General features: G+C 37.7%; 1 protein-coding gene across 1 annotated transcript in view; it reads left to right on the top strand.

Moving 5' to 3' along the window:
- Positions 1-16,602, top strand: part of LOC113226054 — a 143,326-nt gene that overhangs the window by 23,424 nt on the left and 103,300 nt on the right. The window contains exons 2-3 of the mRNA XM_026458564.1: positions 769-979; positions 1,157-1,309. Of these exons, the coding sequence (XP_026314349.1) occupies positions 777-979; positions 1,157-1,309 (356 nt within the window). The 5' untranslated portion in view covers positions 769-776. The remainder of the gene's footprint in view (positions 1-768; positions 980-1,156; positions 1,310-16,602) is intronic.

Here is a 16,602-nt window from a genome sequence, read left to right as displayed (position 1 = left end):
ATGTTACAAAAAAATTAATTCTGAAATAAAGCCAAGGTCTCTGCCGCTCGACCAAGGCAAAATGAATTAGTACGGGAAAAAGTTTAATTCGAGCAGAGGTAGTTCGACTCTTAAAGATCACGGACTGATAGGAAATACGTCGAGCAAAAATTCGACTTAAATACGTAGTTAGCCGGTAATAAGTTTAGTGAATGAATATTTTACTTAAAATTCAAGGTAACTTAACTTAACAAAAATACTACACGTAGAGCGAATATGTAGATATATTTTTTTTTAACGCACACACTCAAAGCCCCGCACTAGGGAAACTGTATCGCGGGTGCCATGGACACATGTAGACAACCACAAAATACACCCAAACTCACAAGAGAAATAAATGTAGGCCATACAAATATTTCTCCCGGCCCGGGAATCGAATCTGGGATCTCTGCGTGACAGTCCGTGGTAACCGTTCGGCCACGGAGGCGGTTAGAATCTAACCCTGGTCCTCTGCGTTGCAGACTAGTATGATGGGTATTATGTGGAGTTGCCTCCTTTTCGTCTAAAAGACGTTTTTTTATATCTAAATTTGTAAAAAACATGGAATTATACCAAATTTGGTTTTAGCCGTTTCCGCCCACGATTTTGGGCACAAATGGGTAAAAACCCGGGCGGGTTAATTGGGTTTTAGGCCACTGCACTATCCATCTGTACCGGCAGATTGTTATTGTATAAATAATTATACTTTGAATTTTCCGAAAATATGTAATGATTTTTTTTTATTTACAGATACCAAAATGGAGATAAAATCGCCAAAAATAAAGAAAAAATCGAGCATGTCCCGACTTGTTAGCTGGAGTAAAATGTTCCGGACACCGATTTTGGTAGTGTTCCTCCTCGGCACGTCCACTTGTGACACAGAAACGGACATTGTCGACCATGCCAACATCGTCGAACATGACACGAACATTGCAAATAAAAACTATAATTCAATAAACAATTTAACTTCAATTTTAAATTCCGAATACAGTGAAGCGAACATTTTAAATTTTTCGAATTCTGAACATCATCATCGTTATAGACATAATCGTGTAAATTTGAATGACAATTCTGTTAATTTAATCAAAAAACCTTCAATTACAAAACAAACTTCAATTAATTTTCCAATCATAAATAGAAACGTGTTAAGTGATATGAGATATTTGAGACGTAACTTGAATAAGCAAGTGGTGAATTTCATAATGACCGACGTTCTTCAAGATGGTGAAGTGGAGAATCGGATACATTTCAACGGGATAACAGCTAAGGAGACCTATGTTGGCTCTGATAGGTATGTCACTTTTTATTTACTTTTCGGAGTTTTTATTATTATAAAAATGTACCCTTATTATTCTTTCCTCTTCTTTTTATTGTACCTATGGCATGAGCCTCCTTTACACAGCCACTCTATCGCGTGTGATCAGGAGCGTACAGGATTACGCGCGACATACTCTGTACGCGTAATCGCGATTACTTGTTTGAAATTTTTTAAGCTAAAGTTCTTTCGCGCGCGATTGCTCGTGTTCGTTTTTGTTACAACGGAAGGGCGTCCATGCAAAGGCTAATATCGTAGGATAGACCGCATGAAACTGGCGCGTGTTGGAGACCGCGACTGATGAGAGCAATCGCGCGGTCTTTCCCTTTTCCTTCCAACGTCTTTACACGCGCGCTCAATCTCGCAATCTCTCGGCGCGCGGGTCTTGACGTCTTCACGAGCGGGTAGATCCACACGTCGAAATCGCAAACAGACGCTAGACGCTAGACCAAACACTTATTCAGAGTGGCGGCAGGCGCGGACGCGGGTGCGTGCGCGCCGCGCGGGTAGATCTATTGGATCGGTCCGTCCGTACCGTTCACAGTTCTTGGTCTAGCGTCTGTTTGTGATTTCGACGTGTAGATCTACGCGCTTCACGCGCTTGTAGCCGATTCGGCTATGTGAGAGGGAACACGTTAGGACCCGCACGCCCGCACGCGCCGCTGTACCCGCGCCTGCACTCTGAATGAGCCGTGTGAAAGGTACAGGCGGACCGAGCCAATAGATCTACCCGCGCCCACCTCGACACAGGCGCCGGCGCGCCCACCGCCACACTGAATAATGCCACTGTGTAAAGCCTGCTATTCACTATAATGTTTGCCATCGTTGTGAAAGTATTTGCTTCTTGTCGTCTGGAACTTGTCGATTGTTGCCCAATATGCACCAGATTTACAGGGACGTCATGGGTGGAGTCTCCTTTGGTGCACACCACTATACTACTTATTTATTGCATTGTACAGATAAAGATACAGAGAAAACTAACAGCAGGTAGAACTTGATTATATAACAAATAATAACATTAATTTCCAGTTAAAGAGTAGCTTAACTTAAATTGTACAAATTTAAGTTAAGCTGCTCTTTAACGCATAGATACAAAGAAAACATAGCATGAAAAAAAAATGTGTGAAAACTTTAGCACGTTTATTCGGGGCGTCTTCGACATAGAAATTTCAACAGCAGTAGAATTCGTTGTTTCGACAAGGAATTCGTTCAGCATTGCCATTTTAACTATTCCTGCTGCTGGGCAGTAATGTGAACATTACAGCGTTCCGGTTTTGAAGGGTAAAAGTGCTAATAAAATTACAGGCACACGGGACTTGTTAACGCCAGACAAACGACTTCTTCATCCCGTCTCTTGGTATCATGAAAACAACTGTCATGCTGTCCCCTACGCCTCAAAAGCCATCTACACGTCTAACTTGAATCCGTGTCATCACGCCATCGAGTATATAACCAGAAATAGAAACGAAATAAGGACCATCCAACCATCAGGCAAATGGGCGAATAGTTTATTTCTATTCCTCGTATTAATGTTATGTTTATCACTATTTAAAAAAAAATATTTTTCTTAACATACTGTGACGTTAGTGTAAGGATGTTAATCTTCTTAAACTTATCTCTCAGTCTGCACAGGCAGATTTAGCGGCCCAGCGCAACGCGCAACATACTATACGTGTGTAGCTCGATTACTACAGACTGATGTAGACATTTAGGTAATAGTTCTCCCAGAAGGAACAGCGATAGTTTAAAATGATTTACAGGAATAGTGGCTGGAAGGGTTCAGTGAGTACGAGAAAATCCGGATATCTTGGAATAGTGCTCGCATCAGGTGGGACAGAGGCTGTTCGCTCCAGTATCGTAGATGGGCACATGGCTCTCAAATAAAAGTTGTCAAGAATCTTAGTCAGGTTCTACTAGAATCGAAAGTGTTCTGATATGACGAATTTAAGATGGCCGCCATACGAAATTGACTATTCTGAATCTTCGCAGTTGTCAATGATATACGACTGGTTTGTTCTGAGATATTTAAGGATACAACTTGACGCGATCGTACCAACTACCCCTACATGTAACTTAACTGGAGCAGTCGACAACCCCGCTTCCTCTCATCCAAATGTCACGCCGGTCGAAACAGCCGGACCGTACAGACGGTCCGGCTATTTCGGCTGTCATAGCGTTAGCCGGAAAGCACCTGCGGCCGACTTATGTCATTAATAATTAATGTTAATTAGAAAGCTGAAATAGTACAGCACCTACAACTGACCTGTGTGTACGTCTCTGTATATTCCAAAGATATTGTGTATTTATTGTAATAAAGATAATATCTTTAACAATCGGGGGTTGTTCGATTCGGTGGTGTGGGAAAACATCTTTTTACAAAACAAACGGAATCACATTTCGTCGATTAACATGTAATTTTTCAATTTTCGTCCATTACAGCAAAGCTCAAGTTAAACTGGTCGATTTGAAGTAAAACAATTGACGACACCCGTCAATTGTTTCGAATTCGGGCTGGCCAATCGGAGCGCAGTTGTCATCGTAATGAGTTGGCAGAATAGTTTTCAAACAAATGAAATGACATTTCGTCTCTATTTCAGGTTATATACTCGATGCACAACGTAAACTTAAACAGACCAATCTGAATGTAGCAATTGGAAGCTTAACATAGTTACAACAAATAATGTATTTGCCTGATACAATAATACATTTTGCTTAATCTTTATTTGCGACTGTAGCGCCATTCACTTAGTTCTGAAACAAAGACACGGTTGTTCACAAAATGATGACAATTAATTGATAATGACATCATTTATGATAGTGGTTACGTTGTGTGTTTTCTGCAGTTAACTACTAGCTTATAATGTAACATACAATGAATTCTTTTACTTAGTTATCAATAGAAGTACATTATGTTAAAAATTACACCAAAATGGCTACTTAACCAACGATTTGCCCGAATGTGTACACAACTTAGCAGTCCGTTTGATTCTTTCTTAAAAGTCAGATTGAACTTAATATTCTTACGATTATTAAAGAAAGATCGAACGGGTAGAAAAAATTAATTACGATCCGCTTGGTTCCGAACCAACCTATCAAACCATGCCAGGCGCTATGCCGACTGAGCCAAGGAACAAACCAACGGACCTTACGAATTGTTACAAATCTTTCAACTTTTTTCCGGTTTTCAACGGTAAGGGTGCTGGTGAAATTACAGGCACTTGGGGCTTATCAGCTTATGTCTCAGAGTGACGGGTGCAATAATAATAATAATAATGATTTATTTCTCACAAAAACAATTGGTTACATTTCAGCCCGCCAAACTGCATAACAGTTTGTTGGCGGTGACAAACTCTCAAATATAACAAAAACTTACAATCTACCTGCCCACTATTATCAAAAAACTAATACAATTTATTAAACTTATTTTACTTACATATTAATAACTTAAAATATATATCTTATCTATCTTTAACATCAGCTAACATTTTATCTCTTATTTTCTTTTTAAAAACATACTTTGATACACTACTTTCATCTACAGGTAAATCATTATAGATGGATGGTACTAGGTAGTGTCTTGTTCTTTGAGCAAAGTAATTACAGGCTCTAGGTACAACATATTTCGAACTGCTAACAGATCTAGTAGCATAAGAATGCACAGCATAGTTTTTGAAATCATTGTTTCTATACTGCTCAAGAGCGATTAGAAATTTAACTTTGTCTTGAACTGGCAAAACCTTACAAATTGAGAATAATTCTTCATATCTCTTGTTACAATTGTCTTTAACCTTTTCATCAACTAATATTTTCAAAAACCTTATTTGTAGCTGCTTAATTTGATCCAAATAATACTTAAAAGTACGCCCAGAACTACTCAGACCATATTATGACAAAATAGACTCCGCCAGTGCAAAATATACAACAAATAAAGTAGCCCTATTAACAATAAATTTAAGATGAAAAATCTTTTCTAAAGTCAACCTTAATTTGGAACACACACTCTCCACATGCAACTTCCATGAGAAATGCCTATCTATTATTAATCCTAAGTATTTGAAACTATTAACTCAATCTATACAATCACAAATACAATTAATTTTTTGCTTATGTAGACATTCATAAGAATGGCCATAAATTTTAGGTTTATCTAAGTAGACCCTATAAAAAGACTTTGCTATAAGGTGAATATATGTGCATACATTTTGTCTTGTTAATATTTATAATTAAACCATTGTCGTGAGACCACTTAACAATATGGTCAAAATCCTCTTGTATTTTATTTTCTATATTTTTAAGATTAGTATCTGCATAGACCAAACAAGTGTCATCAGCGTACATGAAAACCTTACAATATTTAACTACATTACCCATAGAATTAACATGCATGCTATACCCCACCGGACCATATACTGAACCAGTGGGCACACCATAAGTAATATCAAATTTTTTACCACTCTGGCCCTCTATTACAGTTTGTAGTGTCCTATCCTTTAGATACGCTCGAAACCAATCTCCAAGTGGACCGCGAATGCCACATTCGTACATGGCTCGAAGCAACTGGCAGTGATCTAAAATATCAAATGCTTTTTTGAAATCCATGAAAATAACTACCAGTTGCTTCCGCTCGTTTAGACTTTCATTCACATAATCTGTGAAACCAGCAAGAGCTGACGCAGTACTACGACCTCTCCGGAAACCATGCTGTGTATCCGATACTACATTATGATACTCTAAAAACTTTGTCACTTGGTTCATAATAAACTTTTCAACTATCTTATTGATTACCGACAATATTGCTATTGGTCTGTAATTCGCATAATCAATATGACTACCTTGCTTATATAATGGTCTAATGTTAGCAACTTTAAGCTCCATAGGGTATACTCCCTTCTCAACACAAAGATTTATAAATTTTGCCAATATTGGGCTAAGCTTGTACCTGATCTGTTTAACGTCCATAACCCTAATACCATCACATCCAGGTGATTTTTCATCACTTGATTTATTTATTATTTTCAATACATCTTGAGCCTTAGCCTTAACAAACCGCATGGATACTGGACACTCATTAACATAGTGGGCTCGTTCCAAGAAAGTTCGATCACAATTATGTTTAAGTTTAATAGCCACTATTTCCTCTGTAAATATTTTAGAAAAATTATTTGATAAGTTTTCAATGGAATCTGTTCCACCCAAATGTTTTACTATTACTTGATCTAAACTTTTCTTTGCTCGACCTAACCAACCATGGCAGTGCCCCTCAGATCTTCGCGATTTAAAGCTCTGATTGGCACTGCTTCTGTTATCGATAGGCGTGTTACTTACCACCTGGCGCACGTTTTATTCGTCCCGTCACTTGATATTCTAAAAATGAGCATAACTTTTTCGTCCCATGTCATTTGGTATAAAAAAAAAAATCAGTCGTAAAAATTTTGAGCGTCCGAAACTGTAAAAAAAGAAAACCAAGCTGCACTTCTTTGCAGTGGTGACTCAACATTGTGCCTAGTATCTTTTTATCGGAATTACCTAATTTTCATATACCTGCACTCCCGGACATATAATTTGTGCCACCTTGCATTTTTATTCTTAAATGGCTACAATAAAAAAATTTATATACCAATAGTCACCATCTTTGACTTATAGCTGTAAACCTTCTTAAAATAAGTAGTTTTTTATGTTATGTTAGTTTTGTTATGATTATGATAAATACATAGATCGAACGTACAGAAAAATTTCATCAACCCGGTGGGACTTGAATCCACGTCCATGCTGCACCGCAGCATTGCTCTTACCAACTGAGCCACGGGTCCAGTTACCGAGCCGTCGAAATTCTCCTGTGTTTTTGTTAGAGATCTTTGTACTGACTTTCGGCATTCGTCGACGCTAACGACGTCTAAAATTTTCTATAATACCAAATGAGGGAACGAGTGACAAATCGTGCGCCTGATGGCGAGCGACACGCTTATCCATGGCCACTGCGCACGTCACCCTGAAAATAAGTTGACAAACCCCTTGACAATCTTTCACAAGGAACTCTAGTCCTACTAAGGTATCATGACTATTTAGGCATAAAAAAGTCATCTACTAGTTTCGTCCGTGAAGTCTGTACATTTCTCTCTTGGAAAGATGTCATTTTGCAGATATGGCCTTATTACAAGGGTGCGGTTTATGACTGTAGATTGTTTATATAAACTTTATTGAACACAAAATAGTATAAATGGCTTTGGAATAGAAAAAACTTTCACAAAATCTTAATAAATACATGTATATACCAAGTGAACATTACGACTCAACCAAAGAACAAAGACCTATGTACCAGACTACTAGTTCTGTCAAAAAATAGTACATTTCGTTCGTTCTTCTTCGCTGTGGATGTCAGATCGACCGTTGTTCGATTTTATATTTCCGAAACGAAATAAGAAATATAAATTTTCAAAACACCTTTACATAGGCCTTAGTTTGGATAGCGAAATTATTCTCGTAACGTATTTATTCCATTTTCGCTATATAATCACATCGGACTCTGTTCTTCGGAAGAATCGATTTGTACGAGTCGTGGTGTCGTAACAATAATTTAATCATAAAAATGTGCCTGACAACCACAATAATTTGCCTGGGGCCCAATTCCGCAAAATGTTTTTTTTGAAACCGCTGGTCATTGTAATTCCGTTGAGACTCCATTGAGATCATATTGCATTTATTTTAAAAAACCGACCTCAAAAGTACGTGGAATTACATCTAGTTGCCAAGTTTTATTGAAATATCCTTAAATTCGCCACTATACAGGACTTGACACTGGAGATAATAAAAATCAGTTCTCACTACTCAAAGAATATTGAGAGAAAAACGCCTTGAATTGGAGAAATAGCAAAATCAACCATTAAAATAATTGCTCCTTAAAAATGTTTAGGCGCTATTATTAAAAATGAATCTTCATGCGTGAACAGCCACCCTTAGAGGTGGATGATTTCCTTCAAAATGACATGGGACCACTATGGAAATACCCCCTTTCCAACAAAAAAGAATCATGAAAATCGGTTCACAAATACCGGAGTTATCGCGTAACATACATACAAAAAAAAACACAGTCGAATTGAGAACCGCCTCCTTTTTTGAAGTCGGTTAATTATAATAACATTTTCTATTCTGCTAAAATCTGGAAACGCAGTGATGGCATTAATTTATTTTTATTTTTTTTAAATAATAATAACGCACACACTCAACATAGCCCCGCACTAGGGAAACCCTGTGTCGCAGGTGCCATGGACACACACATAGACAACCACAAATTACACTCAAACTCACGAGAGAAATAAATGTAGGCCATACACATATTTCTCCCGGCCTGGGAATCGAACCCAGGACCTCTGCATGGCAGTCCGGCATGGTAGCCATTCGGCCACGGAAGCAGTTAAATTCATTCAATCACTAACCATTGATGTTGCCTTACTAAAACTATCACGAAAATTACTATGCATATCTTAATTTTTACCTGATTCGTATTTATCCCTAATCCGAAACTATACAAATCTAGAAAACTCGAACCCGCTTCGGGTGTCGCTGGTGCACTAAGAGTCGTATTCCAGAACAATACTCAATGCTCAAGTCAAGACTTGAGTATGATTTAAAGCACTAGAAATAATACTCAAGTCCTTGTCTTTACGGTCGTTTTTCCAGTGCTTGAAATCATACTCCAGTCCTGACTTGAGTAGAGTTTTGGAATACGAACCTAAGTCCGGTTCGAGTCCGAGGAAATACGAATATCGCTTGTACACCTAGAGATCTATGAGTGGCACTGCAAATGACATGGATAGGCGTATCACTTACCACGACTTGTTCGTCCCACAAAAAATCACAGAAGGAAAATAAATTCTCTCTCTTGTTGCTTCCACGTAAAAAGAAGTCTTAAGGTGGTAAAGCGTCAACTTTCGTGATAGTATGTATGTTTGATAGAAAGGTCTTATTTTTACTCCATCACGGGCAGCATTCGGTAGCGTTCTGTCGACGCCCACATTGCAATTGTATAAACAAGATTTATTTCTATTTACATTTTGTTTCTCTTGCCTACTTTTACACAGAACTACCGCTCGACCACAGTTTTATTCGTCCCGGCTTCTTTTATTAAATTACCGTTCTGTATAATTCGCACAGCTCATGGAAGAACAGCGTAAGTGGAGTTACATCAAAAACATTTAACTCCATCGACTAATATTGTACATAGAGTTACAAGAGTTGGAGAGGCTGTAGGTTATATTTTTCTTTATGGAATGGAGCAACAAACATGTTTGACGTAACTCCACTTTTGCTATTCTTCCATGAGGTGTGCGAATAAAGCTGCTAATTATTAATATAAAGGTTGAAAACTTAGAAAAAATCCTTCTCGCAAACCGTGCTAAACGCAATGCCAACTGAGCTAACTAAGAATTGAAGGATTTTTTTCTAATTGTTCGATCTTTGTATTAATAATTATAACAAACTAGTGGAGTAATAGAATCTACTGCCTCCTTTAAACTAGCTTATAAGAAGTTTTTATTATTGTCCTGTATTATATTTGTAAGCATAATACAGGACCGTCATGATAAGAATTCCTTTTAAGTTACTAACCGGGCTCTGTCCTATTTCATATTTCTTTTGTAGCCATTAAAATGCCCGAAACACTAAATACGACGTCGGCTTGCTATTGCATCGCTTGCAAGGTGGAACTTCTCTTCTGGATGAGTCCGTACAGGCAAAAATCAGCTTGTATAGCCTGTGTAGCCACGGCCTTACCTGAACACTACAAAATCAAGTACAAGAAAATATTTAAAAAGATTCAATACACGCCTAATCGTGAGGTACACTACACATACTCATTTAGTTTTTGTATTATTTTTATTATCTATTTGTATTGGGATTACTTAATAATTTTTAATTTTTTAAATTTTATTTCATTTTTAATTTTTTACTATTTAACTTTACTATTAAAATTTATTTTTTAATTTTACCTTCTACTTGGACGAGGCGCTATCTTTCTTTTTCTATTTATGACTCCACTGAAAACAAGCATAATAAGGTGTCCTCCAATGTTTCGTTATAAAAAGCTGAGTGGTGACCATTTTGGTAACATGTTATATGTATAATTATTAATACAGAAATCGAACACTCAGAAAAAATTACTTCGATCCGGCCGGATTCGAACCGACGCGTTTTCTAGCATACCGTGCCAGACGCTATACCAACTAAGCCACGGAATGACCCAGCGGACCAGCGGACGATTTTTTCTATGTGTTTGCGTCGTATCTTTGTATTTAGTTTTTCAACGACTTTTTAACCGTAGCGCCATCTATGAGCAATCTATGATATTTCGTCATCCAGTTACATACCTTTACAGCTACCAGCCCCGGCTAGAGATGTCGCTATTCATTGTATTTAAATTTTTATTGAATTGATATTCAATTATTTTTTATGTAATTGTGTCTGTTTTATGTTAAGTCCATTGTCTAATTTACTTTATGTTTTACTTTGTCATTTTGTAATTTTTAGTTTGTTACCAATCAAATTATTTTTCTTTCTTTCTAATGTTACACGAAACAATTAAATATTATGGTAGTAAAAATTCCTGAGTAGCGTTGCTGCGAATATCAGCATCAGCAGATAATCTGCATAAATTAAAATATCCGCATCTGCAGCAACATCCGCATTCATCGATGCTGACATTCATTGCGGGTGTTGGATTCGTGACATGACTTACAAGTCACGTTAGAATAATTTACAAACCTTCCTGAAGCAGACTGTAAGCCGAAAAAGCAGCTCAACCGTTGTTTTTAACATATAACTTTGATAAAATTCTACAATTGATTTCATTTCATATGCATTTGATTGATTATTTTCAAGACGATTGAAATATTGAAAAAAAAAATGTTAATGAATGTCTTAAAATCAAATTTTTTTTTAAATACCCAGGAATGATGAAATACTAAATGGAACCAGTGGCTATGTTAATAAGGTATCCGATATGTAATATTTGTAGCCTTCTAACTGGTGTTCGCGCCGTCGTCCGCGTCCCTATAATAAGTACTACGAGTGGTACTTATCAGTTAAATTACCATGAGGGGTCAAAAACGCTGATGAAAAATTGTTTATTTCTTACAAAACGCAATAAATTCTTATTCTTAGGACAGTGCACTGTTCTTCGCTATACCAAATCAACCGTTGTTCGATTTTATATTTCGGAAACGAAATAAGATACAAAGATTCTGGAAACATGTATAGATAGTCCGAATAACGAGATTATGTGTTTATCCTGTTTTTGCTGTATAATCACATCGGATTCTGTTCTTCGGATGAGTCGATGTGTTTTTTTAGATCCTTTATCAGAGAAATGTTATTTTTTAAATAATATATAAGTAAAAAATAAGTTACAGCACGAACAAATCGTGCGCCTGATGGTAAGGTACATGCCAATCCATAACAGTTGCAGTGCCCCTCAGAGCTTTAAATCAGATTGATCTGAGGGGCACTGCCACTGCGCCCGTCACCCTGAGATATAAGTTGACAAGTTCCATGTGCCTGTAATTTCACCAGCGGCACCCTTACCCTTCGAAACCGGAATGTAATGAGACTATATATTGCTGCTTGGCGGCAAAAATAGGTAAGGTGGCAGTACTACCCTGTACCAATTATTTCACAAGGAGTTCTAGTGCTAGCAAATGAATGAATACTAATTGGTTCTCCAAACAAACTTTCATCCCCTATTTTACCCCAGTTAAGATTTATTTTTGTGATAAAATGTACCCTATGTCCTTCTCCTAGGTACCATCTATCTCTATACCAAAATTCACCAAAATTGGTTCAGCGGTTTAGGCATAAAAATGTAACAGATTTACTAGAGTCCAAGCAGTAATGTGAATTTTACTGCGTTCCGGTTTCGAAGGGCATGGCTGCTGGTGAAATTTGTCCCTATCTGCCGACCCGAGAGATAGGGTTTTCCGGAGAGACTACGGGTTCGACGGCAAGACCAGGATACGGCAGGCGTCCGGACCAAGCCCTCCGCCAGTGATACACCTTTGCGAGTGTCTTTGGCGGACCCGGACTCGGGTAAGGACTCGCTGGGGTTTGTGGTTTGTCTGGCCCGGTTTTGCTTGTGCCGGGGCGTCTGTCTCGTGAGCAGCTAGCGCGTCTTAATAGCGGTCTAGTTGAGGGCTTGAAGCGAGGAGACGCGCGGGACACGTGAGTTGCCCTTTAAGTTGAAAGCTATGTCCGGACATTGTCACAGGACACTGCGACTGGCATCTCCGGCACTAGCCCGGAGAGCTAGTAGAGGATAAGCTAGATATCCTCCGGTCCCTCCAGCCGCTTAGGTTATTGGGAACTGGAGAGACGTCGTTTTTCGGCGTCGGGAAGTGAGCGTGTCTTACAGCTCCGCCACCAATGAGGAGATTTGGTAGTGAACTCAGAGTCGACGGCTTAGCAGTGACAACTGCTAGTTGTGGAATCCACAACGGGAAGTGAGCGTGCCTCCAGCTCCGGTACCTATCTGGAAAATAGGGAGGGTACTGTACGTGCACCCGGGGTGGCTCACCCGAGGCACTAGCCTCTCGAAGAACCGGATGAAGTCAAGTGACAGAGGTCGGTGGCAACCCTTTCACTGGTTGATCTGGGATCATAATCTGAAGGTTCCTGTGCACGCACAGGTTTTAGTGTCCTTCTCGTATACCCTAAGCGTAGGTAGGGAGTGTCGCTATAATCAAAACTAACGTAGAAAGATATGGTGCTTGCGGGTGAAATTACATGCACATGTGATTTGTCAATTTATGTCTCAGGGTGTCGGGCGCAGTGGCAGTGGCCCCCAGATCAATGTGATTTATAGTTCTTTGTGGTACTGCAATTGTTATGGGACGACTTGTTCGTCCCGTTACTTAGTATTATAAAAAAACTTTCGCATTTGCAATGTTAGTTTGGATCATATTCACACATGAGTAACTTTCAGTAAATATCGGTGTTTCGACATTACTTCCAAATCGTGAAAATGTCGAAGAATCTTAGAATTGCTCCCACGTACCTGTGGGACGACATATTCATTAACAAACTATAAATATGATTAACACTTTGGAAGTCCGTCAATGAGATTCGACCCGTTTAAAATTAACTAATGTGAAATAACGATCACGCGGCTGCTTTGGCTGAGCGACAACGTTATTTTTGTACTCGGACCAACGATAATCCACCACAACGTATTGCTATTTATTGTTGCTTGCCGGAAGTTGTAAATTAGTTGTTTGATTTGTTGTTTTTCCTTATGCAATTTTATAAATAAACACCAACTAAATGTTAATGAGCGGTGTGCTTTATGTTAATGCGCGAATTTTGGTACAAGTTCAAGCGCACATAAATGTTCACACTGAAGTTTTAAATTTAACTCTATGCCTTTTGCAATAAGAAAACGGTACAATGTCCAAAATATCATAATTAAAAATGTCAATATGAAATCTTCATCGTATCGATAATACATTACAGTCTAGGAGTAAATTCATGGGGTTGCCAATTTTCGTAAAATGTTGCAGTTGTTGTCGATAGTTGTATCGATAAATTGTGAAAAAAGATAAAATTTTGCCAAAAATGACTGAATAGTGAATCTTACAGTGTTTTTTTAATGAAATGTTGCCTTATTTTGTTGAGGACAAAGTTTATGTTACATTGCTCGCGCCGCGCCGCGTTGCATAGCGTCTCCACGATATTCATATACATTTTAAAAAGAATTTGATTATCTATTTCGAACTAAATTTTTTTTTTAATATGTCTCCTCTTTGTATTTTTCATTAACATGGTTCTAAATACAGTGTATGTTTGTATGAACTTACAAAAATTGACAGTTCAAATGAACTTTTGCTCAGTAATTGGATGAATGATGGGTGGTCGAGGATGATTCAAATGAAACAAGTTCGGCTATACATATATTGCATAAGCGTGACCAATATTCAGTGCCATGATCGGACCAATAATCATTGTTACATTGTACATATGGGCTCATTAAGCATTTCAAATTAACATTTATGTATAAATTCAGTCACTTTGTAATAATTTTTGTCTCTAAGCCATTCACTAAGTCTATTTCTGAACAAATTATTTGGTAACGTTTTAATGTCTTTTGGTAATTATTTCTCACTAATAAACATTTATTTGGTACTATTTTAATTTTAATTTAAAGAATTTAAATTTTTATTCAACTAATATTCACTTATTTTTATGTGAAACTACTCCACTAGTTTGTTATAATTATTAATACAAAGATCCAACACTCAGAAAAATCCCTTCGATCCGGCCGGATTCGAACAGACGTCTTCTAGCATACCGTTTCAGACGCTATACCAACTAAGCCACGGAACGAACCAGCGGATCTCACGAATTTTTCTGTGCTTGTGTCGTATTTGGTTTTTCAACGACTTTTTAGCAGTAGCGCCATCTATGAGAAATCTATGAAAGTATTTCGTCATCCAGTTAGATACCTTTACAGCTACCAGCCCCGGCTAGAGATGTCGCTATTCACTGTATTTAAATTTTTATTGAACTAATATTCAATTATTTTTATGTGAAATTACTCCACTAGTTTTTTATAATTATTAATACAAAGATCGAACGTTCAGAAATAAATCCTTTTATCCGGCCGGATTCTTTCGATTCGCATAAAATATTTACTTAAACAAAAGATATTTCATTTAAAAACGAGGTTTATGAAAACAACTTTTAAAATACGTAAATTAGTGCACGTTATACAAGGTTGTATTTTGTAGATTTTTATTAACTGTCCCAGTGTCAATCAGCCTAGATTATTTTTAGTATAAGGATGAAGGAAAACATCATTATGAAACTTGCACATCGACGACGGTTCACGATGACCTAAAGTTCTTCTCAGCGTAGACCTGGGTCCTATGAAATGTAACTAGAGTATTCTAGAAATACTACATATGTGACAGACAAACCGACGCAACATTTGACACCGTGCGACATTTAATTTTACAATTCGTGTCAAGGGCACTTATTGCAATGAAACAAGTTTAAAAAAAAAGCTTCTCGAGTGGCATCTTGTAAAAAATGGCGGTCGTTATATTTACTTTTGACAAGTAATTAATAGGTAATGTAAAAGAGTTCGTCCAAGGAAGTACTTTGACTGGAAGTACTCCGATTCAGTACTGTTCGATATTTTAACCGATTCGCTAGATTGAATATCGTTCTTGAATCGAAGGCTGCTTTCCGACCTATTCACAGCATTCCGAATCAAACGATCGTTTCGGGTTCGGCTACGATATCGTTATCAAGCAGCGTTTACGGAGTTAATCGGTGAAATAGATTATAAAAAAATGAAAATCCTTTTTAAGGCTTCAAAGGCCTAAAATGTAGGAATGCGTTAGTTATGCATTAAAATACATTAATGAAATTCGGCGGGATCAAAGAAATTTTTTCTAAGTGTCCGATCTTTGTATTAATAATTATAATAAACTAGTGGAGTAAATTCACATAAAAATTAATTGAGTATCAGTTCAATGAAAATTTAAAAACAGTGAATAGCTACATTTCTAGCCGGAGCGGTGAAGAAATACTTTCATAGATTTCTCATAGATGGCGCTACGGCTAAAAGTCGTTGAAAAACCAAATACAAAGACACGACAACAAGCACATAGAAAAATTCGTAAGGTCCATTGGTTCGTTCCGGGGCTTAGTTGGTATAGCGTTGGCACGGAATGCTAGAAGACGTCGGTTCGAATCCGGTCGAATCGAAGGAATTTCTTCGTATTAATAATTTTAATGAAACTGAACAAAATCCAGACTATATTTAAAAGAAAAAGAGATTTCCATATTCCATTCTTACTTTCTAAACAATCGGACGTTCGGTAACTTTCATGCGATAACTGTGTTATGAATAACGTTTGTAGCCTTTGCGTGTGGAGTGACGGCATTTCGGTTCGATTTCGAATACGACAGTTTGACGTCCGATTCGGGTGTTGTGAATAGAAATGGAAAGAAATCGTACGATATCAATCGAATCGTTCGACAATAGAGTTATCGTAAGGTTCTGAATTGACCTGCATATCAAATGGTTAACGATAGATAGTCGTGATATAGAAACGGGTTAGACGTGACAGTCGTCCAACGATAAATAAAAAGTTACGACATTATGGGAATTCGCCCTTGCAGACAGTAAGTGCTCTAGAACTTTGGCGCTATTACAAATAGGGATTTTTTAGCGGTGAATGTGCAAACTTGTCACTTCAGTGGGAGCTATTATCCACTCT

The sequence above is a fragment of the Hyposmocoma kahamanoa genome, unplaced genomic scaffold (genome assembly GCF_003589595.1).
Source record: "Hyposmocoma kahamanoa isolate Upper Pololo Valley unplaced genomic scaffold, ASM358959v1 181, whole genome shotgun sequence".
NCBI lineage: Eukaryota > Metazoa > Arthropoda > Insecta > Lepidoptera > Cosmopterigidae > Hyposmocoma > Hyposmocoma kahamanoa.
Note: the sequence above shows the minus strand (reverse complement) of the source record. Positions and strands in the feature narration are given on the sequence as shown.